The sequence below is a fragment of the Portunus trituberculatus genome, chromosome 28 (genome assembly GCF_017591435.1).
Source record: "Portunus trituberculatus isolate SZX2019 chromosome 28, ASM1759143v1, whole genome shotgun sequence".
In the NCBI taxonomy this organism is placed as follows: domain Eukaryota; kingdom Metazoa; phylum Arthropoda; class Malacostraca; order Decapoda; family Portunidae; genus Portunus; species Portunus trituberculatus.
This window is the reverse complement of record NC_059282.1, coordinates 9,806,031-9,826,110: the sequence shown is the minus strand read 5'-3', so window position 1 is coordinate 9,826,110 and position 20,080 is coordinate 9,806,031. Positions and strand designations below refer to the sequence as shown.

Genomic DNA, 20,080 nt, shown 5'->3' with positions numbered 1-20,080 from the left:
AAGGTAAGAGTGCCGTATATAAACAGGAAGCGTGCACATGAGTACACAAGGTAAGAGTGCTGTACCTCACCCACTACAAGTGAAAGTGTGCAAAGTGAGGGTACTCACTATGACTACCACCACCACCACCATCAGCAGGATGGCATACTTACAAAGCAGGAATCTGACGAGACTGTTCAGGTGAAGAGAATCAAGTTACAGGAACAAATGGTAGGTGGATTGATCTTCCTATTCTGCCTATGTTTGTCTTGAGTTTCTTTGGTGAGGATGAAGAACACGGTTTCTTGTTATGGGTGGTCAGCTGCAGCAGAAACTCTTGTGGGGGTAAAGTGGAGAAGGGTTGGTTGTCTTTAGTGAGGGCAGAACATGAGGAGTAGATGAAGGTGGAAGAGGCTGTTCTTGTCATCTCTGCGTAGTTCTTGTCACGAGTGAGGCACCACATAGCACCAGCCAGTCCCTCACATCTCTTTCTGCAGGTATCACTCCCCCTCCTTGATGGCCTTGCTGCCTAAGGAGTGGTACCTGAGGAGGAAATGGAACATGGCTTGTGCATTGAAGGGACAGATTCCAAACTTAGCAAATTTTTCCATCACCTTCCTGGGAACAGCACGGCCGCTCAGGAAGCTGATGATGAATGGCGCAAAGTTTTCTTCCAGCAGTGGTTTGTTGTTATTGGTGTCACTCCACTCCTTGACCACACGGCCCCAGTGCCAACGCAGGTGGTACCCCATGGTCCACTCCGCGGGACTCAGCACGTTGGTGATCTCCCGCGGCACAGAGATGAGCTGCACACCCTGAGCCACGAAGCGGTCCGCCACGGGCACCACAGACACCCCAGAGATGTACTCACTGGAGAACAGCGCTGCTGGGAAGTGCACAGCACGTCTCCTGAGCCATGGCACGAAAACGTCACTGACAAACTCCAGCACGCAGTCCCTGGTGAGCCAGCCGTTGGCAGAGGAGCCCAGCACCCACTCTCCACCCCCCACTACACGCCGCAGCGACTCAAACAGACGCTCTGGGATAACCATCCGGGGGAAGATGATCATGCCAGGCCCCACCTGGCCATCGGCGCCCAAGGTGAACAGCACCGACACTGTGTCCTTGCTGCCAGGCCTCATGACAGGCAAGCCGGGAAACATGCGATGGTACTTCACCTCCCGTGTCTGCTGGTCTAGGAAGAAGTTAAACTCGTGCAAGTAGTAAATGCGCTGCGGTGGCACACCGTAGAACTTGATCATATCCATCTTGAGCCTGCCCAGCCACGCCCGCACTGCCTCCTGGCTCAGGCCGCAGATGGGCTGCCTCACCTCCTCCATGGTCTGCAGGCGCTGGCAGTGGGCGTTGTAGAACTCTACATACCACCGCTTCTCCTGTGCCGTGCAGCAGAAGGCCGAGGTGGGCCTGGCGGTGCAGCGGGCGTACAGAAGCTGCTTCAAGGTGTGGGTGATGAAGGACTGCCTAGTGGGCAGCCCGGCATCCACCAGCTGGAGCAGTAGCGCCTCCACCACTGCCATCACCTCTGGCAGCCCTGCAACACACAACACACACCTGTATTGCCCAACACCTGCAAAAGTGTCTCCCATGGACCTTCATTCACTCAACAGGAACTTGACTCTCTCCTTCACTGGTGCTTATGGAATGAAATGCAACTCGTATCTAAATATGCCACCACCTAGTAAAAACAAAAGATGCTGGTAAAAACAAGCCTTCTAACTCACACTTCTGGTGACACTGGTGCTTCTCAACACTGTCTGTGGATGTGCTGGGCGTATTGGTGGTGGTGGTGGTGGTAATGGAGGTAGAGGTGGCACTAGATGCTGTCACTGGTCCTGCACTGGAGGGAGCCGTCACTCCAGGATCTACAAGAGGAAGTCAGTTATTGCACGGATGAGAGGCTGCCCACCACTCTCAAAACCATAAAAAAATATATAGATGAGAAGCACGATAAAGATATTAACATGACAGTACAGCAAAGAGCACCTGCTGCTGCTGCTGCCACCACTCACCTGCTGCCTGGTGGCGGCTGGTGTCTCTGTGCACCACTGCTGGCTGCCGTGGTCTGCTGTGGTGCTCTGAAGACACCTGCACTGCATCAGTATGAGATGGGCGGTGCACCTTGGTGCCAGCAGTGACCCTGTGGTGTTGTTGCTGGGAGTGTGAGGTGGCCTGTGGCACAGCGGTGGCAGGCCAGTCCAGGGTGTGGTGGCGGCTGTCAGGGTTGGGTCTTGGGGCAACAGAGGTGGGGGTGTTGGGGTGTGGCTGTCCCTGGAACAAATGCCTCTGGATGCTGTAGGAGGACTTTGGGGTGTAGTGTGGTGGGGGGCCAAAGTAACTGGGTGGGGCTTTGTTGGCAATGACATGCTTGGTGTGGTTGATGACTGGGTATGTTCTGGAGGAATGGCCCACCAGGTGGGGCCATGACATGCCCACTGGCTGCTGGCTATGTTGTGCCCCAGCCCAGGAGGCTGTTTCCCCAGACTGTCCCATGAAAGACAGGGGAGGTGGCATGGCACGGGATGCCGGGGGCCGGGTAGCACCAGACTGCACCTGTTGGGGCTGAGCGAGTTCCCTGGCGACTACTCCCATCCCTGAGGGGCCCATGAACATGAGGGGAGGAGCAAGGGGGTCTCGGCTCACCTGTGGCCGACCTGACCACCCTTCAGGATGAGAGCTGGAACCTGGGACTGGCCCTGGGGGTGGATAGTATCCGTGGGGGACAGGATTAACCAGGGCCTCCCTCATGTGGCCCTGCTGGTCCATCATCACTAACTTGGCTTTGTGAGGATGGCTGGTAGATTGAAGCAAGATGTGTGGGGCAGGGTGGGGGCCAGGGCTCCCTTGTGCACCTATGACAGCTGCAGGCACCATTGCCCTGCTACTCCTTCTGGGGTCAGGAACCTGCCCCGGGTAGAGGTACCCTTGTGATGGTTGCTGCTGCTGCTGTTGTTGATGCTGATGCTGATGCTGCTGCTGCTGCTGTTGATGCTGATGCTGCTGTTGTTGATGTTGCTGCTGCTGCTGCTGCTGTTGCACTACAAGAACATGCCCATCTGGAAAGTAAATGCGAGGTTGTGTTTTTGGGGCAGTAGCCTTCTTTAAGCTTTGCACCTGATGAGGATGATGAGATGGAATAGCAGCAGCATCAGCAGCAGGAACAATCATCTGGCCTGTCTGGCCTGGCTGAGTCTGGCTGGCATGGTTTGGTTCACCCTGGCTCACTTGGCTGGCTTGGCCTGGCTTCCTGTGGCTCTGGCTGGGTCGCGGGGCTCCCTTAATGCCGAAGTATCCTGGGTCCAGGATGGGGCCATGGACACCCATGCGGTCCAGGGTGGAGTTCTTGGATGCCTTCTTGGCAATGGCCAGACCCACATCCTGCAGCAGCCTCAAGTTGCTGGGCTGCAGCCGCTTGTTTCTCAGCACCAGCAGCCGCCGCCTCTTCACCGAGTTAATCACCAGAATGCCTGCCATTTCACCGAGCTTAGCTGGCACTGGTGGCTTGGCTGGCACTGTGGGAGCTGGTGACACCATAAGCAACTGGCTACGGCTGGCAGGAGCCGGGATGGTACTGTGAGACGGCGTGGAGTCCAGAAGTCTTGGAGATTTCAGAGACTTTACAGGTTTGAAGGGTTTTAATGGTGGTGGAGGAGGGATTTCGGGCGACGGTGCTGCTGGACGAGATGGTGCAGCCTTGAGAGCCAGCAGGGCCTTGCGCATTCGCTGCTTTCTGTTCAGTGGGCGGTGGTACTGGCCTGGAAGTACAGTGAAACATACAAAAATCGCCATATAAGATCATGGGAGAGGCTTGAACAAGCTGTCATGCCGACACATGGTAGTACTGTTATCAAATGGTACAAATGTATTTCAGACTTTTTTCTATCCAGAAACAATAAGATATTCCTTAGCAAACCTTCAAATAAAAAAAAATAAATAAATAAATGATAAAAAAAAAAAATGAAACTCCTCTCTCTATAAGCAAAGTAGAATATCCTTCAACTTACAAATCTTATACACAAAAAAGGCACATGTGCATATGCACAGCATTTCAAATGAAGGATAACCTCAAGCAGTGGCTGGAAAACCCATGTGACACACTGCATTCATTACCTAATGTCTAACCTGCAACCCAACATTCTCCACACACAGCCACCAGCACTCACCAGCTCCCTGCAGCACCTTCAGGTGGCGACACAGCCGAGCACCACACGTAGGGGACACATTGTGGGCAGCAAGGAAGGCATCTGTGAGGCTCTTCTCTGTCAGCCTCTCCACTTGCACTGCCACCTTCTTGAGTCGCTCTGTGGGAGGAAACAGTCTTAGTTCCATTTAGATACACTTAGCTCTCTCACCATGGACATTATCAGAGGCCACAGAGATGAAGTACGCACATCAGTCTTACTTTTTGTGGCGGGAGAAGCACAGTAGACGGGAGACAGTGGTGCAGTGCTAGTCTTGGCAGGAAATGACACTCTCTCTCGCTTCAAAGTCTTCTTTGCAGGACTACTTGTGGCTGAGGATGACGGTACAGCCGGGGAGGGAGTTTCCTTAATCTGACCTTTCCCAGACTCTCCGTGGCCATCTTGTGTGGCAGCAGCAGCGGCAGCGGTGGTGTGGATGATGGATGACCTTGGTGGTGTACTCTCTTCTCTCAGCTGCTTCACTACAGATGTTGGTGTGCCCTTGACAGAAGAAAGGTCAGTGTCTGCCATTACACGTAGCCTCTTTTTGGGCACCAGAATGAATGGAGTCTTTGCATCACTCCCCTGGGCATCTGATTTCTGTGCCATACTCGATGTCTTATCACTGGTTGAGTCCTTCCTGTGGCTCTTGAACTCTGAGGTGACCAGGAGTGGATCCGAGATGGATGCAGATATAGTGGTATGTGTGGCAGGCGTAGTGGAAGTGGTAGAGGTGGTGGTGGTGGATGAGACCGTGGTTGTAACAGTGGTAGTGGTGGAGGGAGTAATGGATATGACAGCCACATAGTTGACTTTGTTCAGCTTGCTGGGGGAAGACTCAGAGGTGGTTGTGGTGGAGGCTGTGGTAGAAGGGATGCTGTCTGAATGAGTGGAGTGGCTGACATCACTTAGCTTTAATCCACCTTCCACTCCTTCCTGTAACTTGATTCTCTTTGCCTGAACAGCCTCATCAGATTCCTGCAATTTCCTGGACTTGACAGCCTTGCTCTTCTTGGTCTCATATGAAACAACACTGTCTTGCTGCTGCTGCTGCTCACTGGCTTTGATTGATACTGTGGACACGATGGGGGTTCTGGTGATGGTGGTGACAGTGTTGGGTGCCGAGGTGTTTGCTTCAGACGACACGGGAATGAGAGGAACACCAGCTGTGAGGATTAGAGAGATGAGAGGATGACACAGGTAGCGAGGCGTTGGTGGTGTTGATGATTCTCGACCTCACAGCAGAGGTGATGACTGAGGGTGAACTGATGGAGAGATCTTGAGGAACTTCTTGTCTTGAGCTGGGTGAGGTGTGATGAGGGGAGGGCACTGTGCTGGATGGCAGAGCTGATACATAGTGCTGCAATGCTGGTCTGCTGGAGGAAGCAGATGCAAAAGGCAACTCCGATGACTTTTGGCCATCTACAATCCACACTGTGTTGGAGGGAACCACACTTGTCCTGGCCACCACTCTAGAGGGTGAGGGAGGCTGGTGGGCTGGCATCTGGGCTGCGGCTGGTGGGTGAGGCTTCAGGTCTGGCTGGTTGGCTGGCAGAGCAGGAATGTGAAGCATGGGATTGTGGGTAGAATCAGTCTTTGTCCTTACTGCAAAGACTGTCCTTTGTCCCCCTGGTGGCTGGCTGGCAGCTCTGGGGTCCAGTTGGCCTTGCAGTGAAGCATCTCGAGGCTCAAGAGAGTACGGAAGCCACCTGGAGGCCTGAGTATCCTGGGGGGTGTTTCTTGAGTGACTGATAGCTGAGGCTTCCACTCTTGGCAGGGGAATGAGAGGTGGAGGCCTCTGCATACCAACATGGTCCTTGGAGGGCTGTGCAGTCACTGTGGGGCTGGTCGCTGCCAAGGGAGAATGCACTTGAGCCTGATGTGTGGTATCCTGGCTTCCATTTACCTGGGTGCTGCTTGGTGGGAATGTTGGGGATGGGATTAGTGTAGGAGGGAACCATGTGGCTGATGAGGAGGAAGCTGCAGGCTCATACCACTTCTGATGCAAATGTGACTTGCGGCCCTCACTCCTCACTGCATGTGGTGACTCGCTAGTAAGGAACAGCTGGTGGGAGGTGCTCTGGAGGGTGGGGGATGCAGGGTGGAGTAAGTGAGATGCTGTCCCATTTGTTAAATATTTTTGTGAGAGGTTTGAGTGAGGCTGGAATTGGTGAGAGGCCCATCCCTGTGCCTGTGGCTGAGGTAGAACACTGAGCGGCGAGGTGGTGTGGCTGGGCACGTCCTGGTTCCTCTTCTTTGGTGGACAAGTAAAGGAGGTCGCTGTGGAGAGAAAGAACAAGATAAAATATACGGCAACACCAAAAATAAGTTATTAGAATCCATAAGTTATCCAGCAGTGAAATATGCTGCTGAGAAAAGACAAAGGAGCCAATACAAGATACATCATTCATGATGAAATAAATACATGGTACTTCTCCAGCTTGTTATCTACTAGCAAGAAGTATGTACATCATACAAGTTTTATTTTGGAATGATATCTGGTTAATGTTTACTATCAGTCCCTGTCAGTACTTAGTGCATGACACGACAGCATGTTGTGGTAATATGCTCACTATTTCACGTCTATGATTTTTTACAATTTTTCCATGCACTCGGCTATTATTAACTCGTACTGATGCTTTTGAAAATCAACACTGTGCCAAAGCAGTTAGATTAGCTTTAAGTTATGTTAGATTAGCTTAGGTTTGGTTAGTTTACATTAAGTTTGTTTTGGTTTACTTGGTAAAGGTGACAGAACATCAAAAACAATGTGGTAAGTCTGTTATCCCTTGTAGAATGCTGGAATAAGGCAATATGACCAAAATATTAGTATTTATAGCAATAAAAGACGGTGTTATATGTGTCGCATTTCTTCCCACAGCCTCTGAGGCAGAAGAGACAGCCTCTACCGCCATGGTAGCTGCTGCAGAGGCCCCTCCAGCACCTGTGGCTGCAGGGACAGTTTCCCTTTGCAATATTTCCTCCTCTCGTGCTAAAAGGAGCTCTGCAGCGTCCAACAGAGGGTCTTTTGCGAGCTCTTGAGCGAGGAGGAGGAGAGCAGCTTGGACGGCCATCTTGTCAACCATACCCGTATGGCTTACGCGTTCCCTTGCGTTCCGTTGGGGGTTGGGGGGCAGCGTGCTCACTTCCAACGGAACGCAGCCCACTGGCACTGCTATCACCACCACCACCATGATTTCAAGCTGGTTAGGTGTGACCCATGATAAGCCTCACCACCACCACAGCCAGACACGGTAGGAGGAAGGCTTACTACCTGCCCTAACAATCAAGACATGCTCCTGCCTGCTGTTTCAAGTATCAGAAAACACGTAATTTCTCCTGTTTACAAATCTTCCCCGCCACAGCCACGGAGGGAAGGCCTGGTGAACACACGCACTATAAACTGATCTGGTCTCTCCTGTAGTTCAAATAACCGCCCTACAGACCTACAGACGTGTAAGGGATTGCTTGATTCGCTTTCCCGCTGTGAACTGTGGTCTGGGACTGCTTCTGCCTGCACCTCACACTGTCACGCAGACTCACGCTCCTCAAAGCAGCAGCATGTAGGTCATGGAATACAACTCCGTTCCGTCACTGCGATAAAGCATTACTTCCAACATGAATGGATCCTCCTCTACATGCTGATGAAAGACTACCTCATACGACAACTCTTCATACCACACCCAATCAGGCAAGTAAACACCGCCATTTTCAGAGTCGCCAGACATGTGGTCCCTGTAATAAGACTCCATCAAGTCCTCGCCCTTAACTTCCTCTGCAGCACTCATTCCACAGCCTCGTGGCGCCACACACCCTGCCCTAACACACCTGCTGAGTGTTCGCCAGCTTCTACACGCTATGCTATAAAATAAGGACACCAGATAGAATACAGGATAAACTCGCAAGGAAGGGATTCAGTGTCGCCGCGTCTCTGCAGTCTGTAGCTCGTGCTGCGAAAGACTGAACGAAACAAGAGTCGCGAAATACTTGGCGGAACATGTGGGTATTAATTATCAAAGAATTACAAGGCTTTTATTGGTCTTATTTTCAGTTTTTCCTTAAAATTAACTGATGCGTTATGGAAGAATGAAATGCCTTGAAATAACTTAATGAAACAAGAGAATCGTGAAACGCGTCTGAGAAAATCCTGATAAAATTCAAGTGGGTTTAATTTTCTATAGACTCGCGCATGACTTTTATCACTTTGGGTTTGTGTCGTTTAAAGGTGAATGTTCCCGTCATTAGAATATGTATGCTTGATAATAAAAGGTTGTGTCCTGGCTTGATCATGCATGTTTTCCTTGCGTCCAGTCACTCCAGCTAGAGATAGGGTAGAGAATGATAGATTACGGGAACGTTTATTAAAATAGGGAAAAATTAGTTTTAACGAGTAAGGATAAAAAAAAAATAATAAAAACGAGATGATATATCACTGCTTTGAACATTCGATTCTACTCAAAATATTAAACAGAGAGGAAACATCAATAAAACTATAGAGAACGACTTTTAGCGAGTAAGTCAATACAAAACAAGATAATACAAAGCTATCCAATATATCACTGCCCGGTACCCTCGTTTCTACTCAAAGCTATTAAACAAAGACGAAACATGAATAAAACTGAAAAATTACAGTTTTAACGAGAAAGTCAATTAAAAAACAAGATAATGGATAGCTAACCAATATATTACAGCCTGGTACCTCGTCTCTACTAAAAAAAATATTAAATAGAGGAAACATCAATAAAACCATAAAGGATGACCATTTTAACAAGTAAGAAGATAAACAAGCCGATAAAACATTAGATGATAGATAGCTAACCAATATATCACTGGTAGGCACTCTCGTCTCCACTCAGATATTGAACAAAAAACGTATTTTATTCCACTGACAAATAATTCCTACTTGTAACTAGGCTATTGTCTGTCTTCCGCCACAACAGTAGGCTACACCATCTCTCTCTCTCTCTCTCTCTCTCTCTCTCTCTCTCTCTCTCTCTCTCTCTCTCTCTCTCACCGCGTTCTTTAATAATTCTGAACATCCCGTGCGTGACCGAAGTTATTTGCGGGGCCTCTATAGTATAAAGGAATGTGACTTAAAGTTAACTGAAATTCCAACGGCAGAGAGGAAGAAATACTTTGAGGCGATGACGTAACTGTGTGTGTGTGTGTGTGTGTAGTCCTGAAACACACACGTTCATGAATAACAACATACACACGTTGTACATCCCCTTTATACTCGCTGCTCTAAACACACACACACACACACACACACACACACACACATACACACAATGGCTAGGTAAATACAAACCAAACTACATAAAAGGGGAAACAGAAAACAAAAACACTTCATGACCTCCAACTTCGCAAATAAAGTTGCAGACAAAAAAAAAATAAATAGTAGGAAAGACAAGATAAAATACAAAAAATATATAAAAAGAAGAAACAAACACACAAAACTCACACCATGACCTCACCTCACACTCTGAAAATAAAGTTAAACACAAAAACGAGAGAAAGAAGAAATAGAGAAAGAAAGAAAACGCAACGCAACGCAACACTGCAAAACCCCAACACTGAATAGAAACACACACACACACGCACACACACACACACACAAAAGAAAGTTGAGGTGAATCTACAAACCCCCAAAACACGAATAAACAAATAATAACTGAGGAAAATGCACTCTGATATGAGGAAGAAAAAGGGAAGACCGAGTTTCATATTACGAGATTTTCAAGGAGGACGCTTGATGTTGAAACTCTGGGAAAGGCGAAACAAAAAGGAGAGAAACACGGACGGGGCTACGCAGCTTTTAAAGGGGAAAGGTCTATTGACGGTGCAGAATTCGGGAATGGTTCTATCTAGCCTCTGTGTGGAGATAGGAACGGATGGCTGCAAGGGAGAACTGACTGGCTGCACACACACACACACACACACACACACACAGAGTTAAGTAATTTATTCTCATCACTCAAGGTTATAATGGTAAGTACACACGCAAAGATGAATAAATGCTAGCAAGTTTATTACCATCAATTATGAAAAAAAACGAAGCTTTTACGTATCGATAATGATGGAAAAGCAAACAGAGAGATGATGAAAATGTTGAGTTTATTAGAAGGCTGATGTTGTGACGTGCACGGGGTTCCTAAGCTAAACTTTTACCTCCATCCCACTTTTATCATTAGAAATACCTCCTCATAACCTATCCCAGTTCCTCCTTCACTTCACGGCTTCCCTTCAATAACCTTTCCATTCATTTGTTGGTGGATACAATAAGAAGAGAAACAGTGAAAGAATGAACTTAGAGAACACGCAAAGTAGTTATAAATTTGGCTCCATCAGAGTGAAACGAATTGAGTAAATGGGATAATTTTGATTGTAAGCAGCTGTGTTAATGTTTTTGCCTTTAAAAGAGACAAGTACATGTTTCTGGAATCTTACTATTTGTATTAGTATTCATTCGGTTTCACGTCTTAAAATCCGTATTTAGATTAGTACTATTACACCTAAATCTTATGAAAGTTTTCTTGGCTTTACTAATGCTACACTCCTAAGAAGAAATTTACAATACTTTGCTACATATAAAAAGGACCGAAAGTTGATAAAAAAAAAAAAGAAAAAAAAGAACAACCGTATCCTTCACTTCAATATGGTACAGTAATATTGCAGTAGCAGACTCGACACTCGGAATTCCAAAAGTTAGTTATTGGAGTTATTGGAGTTACGCGAATAAAAGTGAGTAATAACATGAACGTGATATCTGAACATTCCTGCGTAACAAACATTGATACACTCCACTCCCATAACCCGATATTTGAATAGCAAAGACTCGCCATTTGAAAATCTAAAAGTTTATTAGTTTTCCAATATTGAAGAACCAGGAACTGCCGAACTGATAGCAAGAATTAAACTAAATAATAATATGAATGTGATTTATAAGACTTATGGACATTGTAACATATTCACATCCTTCGCTTTCTCTATCCAATATTTCAAGAGCAAAGGTTTGGCAGTCGGGAATCCAAAAGTAACATTAATTTTCCAATATTGAAGAATCGGAACCGGGAGAAATTATCACATTCCCGATATTAAAGGAAAGAGAGTCTTGCAAATCAATACCAACACTACACACGCATTGGAGAATATGAATTTCGGAGTGAAGGACGCGAAAGAATTAAAAGAAGTCCATTACAATACATGAAATTCAAACGAGAGAGATAACTAGGCTATCGCAAAGTATGACCCCTCTTTTCATCCATCGTTTTAATTAATCTCAAACTCGTTCTAGCTCCTGTTACCCAAAGTATATCCCGTTCCCAGTAGTGCTTAAAGATATTGCACTCTTCCAGAAATATGATACGCAATAAGTGAGTAGATACACGTGTGGGTTAAGGATGAGAGTCTTGCGAATCAATACCACCACTACACGAATTTCAGAAATGTGAATTTCGGACGAGAGAGAGAGAGAGAGAGAGAGAGAGAGAGAGAGAGAGAGAGAGAGAGAGAGAGAGAGAGAGAGAGAGAGAGAGAGAAACCCAAGCCCATTGCAATACATGAAATTCTAACGAGAGATAATTAGGCTATCGCAAAATACGACAACACTTTTCCATCAAAATTTTTTATTATTAATTTTAAAATAATTCAAATTCCTGTAACAAAAAGAAAAAATACCCTGTTCCCAGTAGTGGTAAAAAGATATTACACCCTTCCATGAATATGATGCCTAATATAGGACTAGATAAACATCACTGGGGTTTTAAATTTATAGAGGGAAAGATAATATAAAACATTCCTGGTGATATTGCTGCACGGACCAGAAAATCATTAAATATTTAAGACAAGGATATTATGCTGATATATGCTGATTATATACAAAAGCTATGATTACTCCCGCGACTATTACTACTACTATTACTACCATTCCTGTATTCCTTGTTCTTATTCACTGAGTTTTTTTTTTTTATTTGCAAGAAGTGAGAGAGATTAATACTTGTTCATTGTGTTCTTAACAATTATTGTATTTGTTAAAGTTCTTGGAGAGTGTAAAAGGAAAATAGTGTTGTATTAATGGGTTCGTGTTTGCCGTCACTCTGATAATGATGGTGATGGTGACAGCCGAACACGAATCTGATAAAAGAAAATAAACAAGAAACATATAAAAAGAGGGCATGGGCGAACACACACACACACACACACACACACACACACACACACACACACACACACACTAGCCAACACTAAAAGAAGGATAAGTAGAAGAGAACACACACTGTACAATTATTTCTCCTTACACTCAACATAGCCATTAGCGCACACAAAAATGTTTCGCCCTTACAGTCCACGGAAAAAATGCTCTAACAACCTGCCGTGGGGAAAAAAAAGTAAACCTCGTTACATTTTTAAACCATTAGCAAATTAAAACTGATAATGATACTACTGTTACCATTACTACTACTACAACAAACAAATCGAAAAACAGAATAGAACAGAGCAAGGATTATCCTCACTAACCTCCTCTCTATATCTCTCAAAGTGGAAAACATGGAAAGAAAACACAGGAAGGTTCTCTAATAGACCAGCTTCAGTGTATAGTATTTTAGAAGAGCTTTAGTAATGCTGCCGGCTGTTTGGTGCTACATTTCTCATTTCAAGGATCATAGAGGAAAAATCTATCCTTACTTCTCTCAATGTTTCGTACAATAGGCCGGTGAGCGAAAGATTAAGAGAGGAGAGTCGCGTTACTATTCTGTCTCATGATTTTCTCGATTAACTTAATTATAAAAGCAGTTAATCTAATCAGATGGTAATTAAGAGCTTGTTTTTATATTTATCTTTTTGACGAGCGAGGCTATCCATTTTTATTTTTTATTTTCATAATTTAACGTGAAAGTATTTTATTTTGAACTAATGATTTACCGGAGAGACATCTGAGTTAGTTAAGAGAACGGTGAAGGGTTTCCAGAGCTGAGTCTCTTATTTAAAGATTGAACGAAACCCACCACTCTCTCTCTCTCTCTCTCTCTCTCTCTCTCTCTGACATCACCACACATTTATGCTGTATTAAATTTTTAACTCCAAGAAGCATTTCCTTCACTCCAGCTGTGGTATATTGCCGGGGCTTAAATTATTACATATTCTTAATATACTTTACAGTCAGTTATCTTATGTTTTCACTTATTTAATATTTTGTACATATTTTACCGCTTGACGTCTGTACTCTTCCAACAAGTATGGTGTCCTTTACAATTGACAATGAACACTGATCCTTGAGCGAGACAGCACCACAGATCAGACAGCAAAAAAGGAAGTCGTAACCAAAACTACACTAAGGAGGCGCTGTCGCAAAGGCCAACCTCCTGACCTTCACGAACCAAGAACCAGGAACCTCGCTGCCTGATAACAAGGCCATTACTCTGCCAAGGAAAGACGGCTATGAATTATCGAACTTCTTCATTTTTCATTTTATACCAATTTCAGATCCCTTGAATCTTAACTGCCTCAACTTAGCCAACAAAGATATTCTGATATACATGTTACTCAACTTCGTCGGATTTTTCACTTTATATAACTCCTACTGTCTTGTCGTTACTCAGATGTCTAAATTTGTATCCATTTTAGATACTTTGGTAAAAAATGAGATATATTATTCTCCCAGAGAAAGATAAGAAGCCAAGTCCCATCCATTTTTCTCTTTATGTCATTCTTAACAACTCGCCGGAACTCTCAAACGTTTAAACTTTCGTACACTCACAAACTTTGATAGAAAAGGAAAAGATATTCTACCCAAGAAACTAAATTATCATAAGTCCCATCCATTTTCCATTTTTCATCATTATTAACACCTCGTCGTAACTCTTGGGCGTTTCAACTTTCGCACGCTTGTATATTCTGATGAAGTACGAGAAATTCTGCCACGAAGACGACCAGAGACCATATCATCACGTCCCATCTATCTTTAAATCTACATCATTATCAGCACCTCACCATAACTCCCAAACACCTCCACTGTTGTACAATGGCATACTCTTACAAAAGGGGAAAAAATGATAAATAAAATAAATAAATAAATAAATAAATAAATAAATAAATAACATATTACTCTGCTGAAGAAGACACGAGACTAATTCATCATGTCTCATCAAATTTTCTCTTTATATCTCGCCATCTTTCAAACGCTTAAAAATCCATTCACTAAAACGCTCTTATAAAAGGAAAGATATTATTCTACCACGAAAGGACAGAAGACTTACGTAAATCATCAAAAGTCTCGTCCGTTTTCCTCTTTATATCATTCTCTATTCGTTGCTCTTAACTGCCTCACATTGCGCCCTGTGAAATGTTCTGATAAAAGGGACGCATTTGTCTGTCGGAGGAGAGGACTGTACATCATCCCAAGTTGTGTCCATTCGCTGCGAGATGAACCTTCTGATACATTGAGTCGATATCGAAAACGAAGCTTTTAGTTACGAAAGGGAGTAAAAAGTTTGCGCGTCATCTAACATTTTAAATTTCTCCAATGCTCCGCTAACGTTTTAGAATTTATCTACTGGAAATTTCCATTCTGATCGCGCGTGGACGGAGTGGAGTGAGGAAATGTGGCGAGGAGGTGGAGCAACAGTGTAACAAAAAGTGGAGGCAGCTGGGTGGAGTATACACGATTGGCTGAACCCACACCCACACAAAGACATTAAAACAACGCGACAACCACTGAACCTCACCATCTCAACATCATCATCACCAACGCCAGAGGACACTGCTGCTGCTTATCTTCCGGTTTAATAGAGGCAAACAGGCAGAGGCAACCCATTACACTGTCTGGCATGTGCAAAGTTTTACGAGCCTTTTCTTTCCCAATAAAAAGTTGGGGAGTCCAAAAAGTTTCCAAGTTTAACATAAGCGAGGAAAAGTTTTGAAAGTGATGGTGATGGTGATGGTGGCGGTGGTAGTGAGGATACGGTTTGTTTTTGGTGGTTGTTCATTTTCACTTCAAAATTCTAGCTAATGTATGAACACAAAAATGTATAATGTGAAAGAACATGAATGTTGCAATATTGCCAAGACGCATACAAGTGGAAAATTCCGGAGCTCCAAAACCGAGGGAAACGAACCTTGAAGCAACAAAATGAAGCCTTCAAATTAACCTTCAGTTCGTTTGCAAAAAGAGAAAAATTCCTTTTATAAAGATACAAGAAAGAAAAACGGAAAACGGGTAAATGAACGCAACCTCGAACCCCAGAAAAGAATGAAACAGAAAACGGACAAAAAATTCAAAACCGAAACTAAAAGAAATAAAAAAAGGAACAGGAACGGCGGAGTCCTTTCACAATGAACGAAACCAAAAGAGAACAGAAAAGACACGCTATAAATGAAGAGAGAGCCACAGCCACCAAGGCACCACTGAAATAGCAACCAAAAAACCCTCATAAATCTTTCATGAACTCCCCAAATGACGCCGAACCCCACGAACGAAGCACAGTGGTCGAACACACGAAGCAAAATGAGAAGGAACGATACCCAAAGAGAAACGCTGGAGCTATATTAAAGCCGGCACAGACTGGCTTGCCTCTCCCTCCCTCCACCCTCCCTCTCCCCTCACGACCTCGCAACTCAACCCAAAAAGATATTGTGAGGTTCGCCCGCCCGCTCGCTCGCTCGCTCGCTTGCCAACTCGAACCAGACCACCAGACCAGCAGACCGCGCGCCAGACCTCTCGTTACTCAACCCCCCGTCACAGTAACTAACCGTGCGTGTGTGTGGGGAGGACGTGTTGTCATACTTATGAGGTGAATAGATGTCGTGTTGCCGTGTTGGTGTGGGCTGGGAGGAGAGGTTGTGTTGCGCGTCGTGGTGTTTGTTGCATCACTGAGGTTGAAAGAAAACAGGGAGGATGAGGATGGATGGTGAGCTTTAGGGACGAAATGTGGGGATGCGTGAGGATTCTGCAGCTGTTGGCTCTTCCCATTAGTGCACAACGAACATCAGGAATTACTCACGGGTAAAGTTGGAGTTATAGTTTTAAGTTATAATCCTTTTTTACTTTTTTTATCTCAAACTTCGGTGAACGAATGAATGTGGAACGCGGAGGAGGAAAGCTGAGGAGATGGCTTAACTAGAATCCATTGAGGGAGGAATAAAAGGAGATGAAAAGGAGGAAAGGTGAAAGAAAGAAAACTGGCTTGACGAGAATCTATCGGGAGGAAGCCGAAAAGGAAATTAAATTGGAGAGGAAAGACAGCGAGTGAAAAAGCAAATAGAAAAGAAGGAAAGATAAGACGGAATGGTAGTTCAAGAAATAGACAGTCAATAGAAAGGAATAAAAGAAGGATAGAAGCAAAACTAACTGGAATGAATAGCGGCTTGCAGGATGGATGGAAGGATGGCTCAGCAGGAAGGTCTGGCTCTCAATGTGGTGACTTATGAAGAAAGAAAAGCCATCACCCTCTGGCTCACCAATCCCAAAGGCTGGAGAGTGTTGTTGACAGGAGTTAGGGTGCGAGAGCAGAGTATGAACCGGTGTCTGATTACTTGAAGGGGATTAGCTGAAGGGTGAAGTGGGCATTCTGAGGGGTTATGGGAGGTGCAGGATGGGGGGCGATGGGGCGATGGGGGCAACATATGTCCACTCCAGGGAAATGAAACCTGTTAAGGATGAGAGGAATCTTTCTTTTAAAATTTAAGTTCTTCCTCTCCGAAACCGAGCTCTCCAATGGCCGGGCGAAGTAAGGAGGCAAGGAATGGAGAAGAATAGGAAAATAGGCAAAGAAGAGAGAACAAAGCTACCAATTCTACCGCCATGAAACTGCAGAGCGAACCATAAATTTGGGCAGGCGATGAGGACCCGGCCCGGCTTGCACAGCACGACAATGAAGACCAAAGTTGAGACGCCACCACCGCGCCATCTTCGTCCCTTCAGCAGCAGCAGCAGCAGCAGCCAGCAGACCTCTCTTTCCTTTCCTCGCCGGCAGCCCACAACCCTCCAGGGAAGCCCACGCTATTCCCGGCCCGAGAAGCCCCCGATAACACGGCACTAATGGGGACGCTGGTCTGGAAACGCGTCCCAGGCTCAGGCAGGCCACCTTGTGAAAAGTACGAACGTTTCTGAAATAATTCGGGCGCCAGAGTGAGCTCGGGCTGGGAATTATACCAGTAGCGTTGGTCTGCCTCACTGGCTTTCGTTCAGTGGAATCAACCTTCCCTCCCGTTTCGCTCAGCTCCCCGCCAGTCGCAGTGTCTCGTGGGGGCGACGAGACGAGCTGCCAGCCTCTGGTTCTCGACTCTATGTAAAATGAATCCTGTTATCGGGGTGAATGTGATGCGTGAGCGAAGCGAGTGAAACGCTGCGAAACGAGTGAAACATTGCGAGCCAACACTAGTCAGGCCGCCGTCGATGTTGCCAACTCGTGGTCAATGCGAAACATGTCGGACTATCAGCAGTGTTGCCACACTCTGGGTTGCCGGATAAATTCAATACCTATCACATTCTAGAGCTGGCTGAAGGGACGCCCTGTGCGACGGAGCGAAGCATGCACTACCACCACCAAACGCCAAGAAGTGCTGGTGGTGGTGGTGGTGCTCGGCGTTGTCAGAGCAGCACCTAATGGCCTGGTGCAAGTGGTGATGGTGATGGTGGTGGTGGTAGGAGCAGCAGCAGCACCCACCCCACGCACATATCGGAATTCCTAGCAAAGTGCACCAATAAAGTGAGCTTGGAATGATTGCGTTTCCCCTGCTCCCTCCCCGTGGCCGCTGCTCCATGGCCGCTGATGCAAAGAGAACGCAATCCTGGAGGCCCACCACGGGGTCTTTGTCCGCCTTTGCGACCTAACTAATACACGCAGCTTGACAAATCTTGGAGGGATGCGAGGCAGTGAGTGTGGCAATGTGTGTCTAGTTGATGGGGTCTGCTGTCACGGCTTCATGAATTATGGCGGAATATAAACTTTGAGAACTTGGCATACGACGAAAACGAGAATTCGGTGCCGACTTTTGGGAAAGACGGTGCGCGGAGGACGATTTTTAAACGTGAGTATCATTAAACCTCGCTATCAAATCAAAACTCTCGAGAATCCAATCTATTCCAACAGTCTGCTTTCAGAAAATATACTGCTTCACTTAATTGAACCGAAGCGTCCCGAAGCCTTACGAATCCTCGACTCTTGACTCTCTGACCACCGGGGAACATTTTGGGACATGAAGCCGGAGAGTTGAAACCTGACGTGGCGTGACAAGGACACCCAGGGAGGGATTACATAAAAACCCTTCCTTACCTTCACTGGCGAGGAGGCGACGTGTCTCCCTATAAAGATTCAAATCCACAACCTCTTGGTAAACGTAGAAGTAGTTTGGTAAAGATTGAGTTTTTTCATACACACATTAATGATTCCTTTTACATCTTTCTGACAAGCCGTGTATGTGTGTGTGTGTGTGTGTGTGTGTGTGTGTGTGTGTGTGTGTGTGTGTGTGTGTGTGTGTGTGTGTGTGTGTAGTGTCAGAATTTTAAAAATATTCATAACCACGGAATGTTCGCATACCACAGTATAAACCTTTTAAAATTCCACGGGAGAATGAACACAAACGTACAAAAATGTAACGTTGGAAAATGAACTCATGAAAAATAGGAAAAAAGAAAACGAAAACGAAATACGTCGTGTAAAGAAAACTATAAAAAAAGAACATTAAAAAGAACGCAATACAGAAGAAAACATTTCCAGAAGATCAAACTGCGGAGATGGAGTCGGCAGTTCAATTTGGAAAATAAGGTTTCCGGCAAAGAAAACGAAAACTTGGTGAAAGAACATGGGAGAGGCACGCAGGGAGGAAAGGTGGGCAGTGATCACCTAAACTCCCTAGTTGGCAGTCTTCTCTTGTAAAGCTGGCGTTCTGTTCCGCCCCCATGGCACTCCTGGCATCCCTCCCACCAGCGTGCCTCCCCTGCCACTGCCACTCCACCACCACTGCCTCTCGAGACTAGCACTGCCTTTCCTGAATGTTGGCAACCTACAGCGAACCATGGCAACCGTTCTCACCGCTCCCTGTCAGTTATTGGAGAAACTGCGTCTCGGAGCACTGCACTTTGTAGGATCAGGATGAGGAGGAGGAGGAGGAGATTGGAAAGACTTCGAGTAGGATAGAGAGGATTTGGATGGGGCTGACAGGAAGGAGTCCCAAAAGGAGGGTTTTTGAAAATATGTCTTTGTTTTCTTTTTATGACTTTGGCTCACTTTAGGATCAGGATTGTGACGAGAAGGATGAGGAGGATGGCCTGAGTGAGGGGAAGTTGTTGTGATGACCTCTGCCCTGTTTGACCCTAAAGACCTTGGTGTAGTGAATAACAAGACGGGACAGACGGGATAGACAAAATAAACTCCAAGGTAGGAGAAGAGTGGACGAGGGGAGGTGTGTGTGTGTGTGTGTGTGTGTGTGTGTGTGTGTGTGTGTGTGTGTGTGTGTGTGTGTGTGTGTGTGTGTGTGTGTGTGCGTGCGCGCAGCCGTTACCAAGGCACTGAACGGAAATAACAAGCACTGGTAAATGTTTCGACTTCAACAAACTCAAATCAAAACTTAGGTACCGTCTGTCCATTGTTTGCCATGATGGTTTACACACAACACTTTCAAAAGCCAGCTTTAGTGTGGCTGCAGTGGTTAATACGCGTCATTTTTGCAATTCCAATGGCAATGAAAAATAGTGCACGTCAAAATAAATGAAAGTTAATCTCATGCTTCTGGGAGTACCACAGGGAGAGTTTTTGTCATCTACACCATTTCCCCCATCCCCTCCCCCCATCCCTCGCTCTCTTTCTCTCCTGTGTGTGGATTCATGCCACTGTTCAAGGATATAGGCAACCATGAAGTGCATAGTGCCGTGTATTATTTATTTTTTACTGATCGGAAAA

The 20,080-nt window shown here is 45.8% G+C and overlaps 1 protein-coding gene across 1 annotated transcript in view; it reads right to left on the bottom strand.

The window, feature by feature from the left end:
- LOC123510273 (protein split ends-like) overlaps nt 1–20,080 on the bottom strand; it is a 78,948-nt gene that overhangs the window by 3,029 nt on the left and 55,839 nt on the right. Inside the window, 6 exon segments of the mRNA XM_045265259.1 lie at nt 153–1,531; nt 1,722–1,862; nt 2,010–3,752; nt 4,161–4,298; nt 4,400–5,364; nt 5,366–6,458. Coding sequence (XP_045121194.1) covers nt 480–1,531; nt 1,722–1,862; nt 2,010–3,752; nt 4,161–4,298; nt 4,400–5,364; nt 5,366–6,458 — 5,132 coding nt within the window. The 3' untranslated portion in view covers nt 153–479.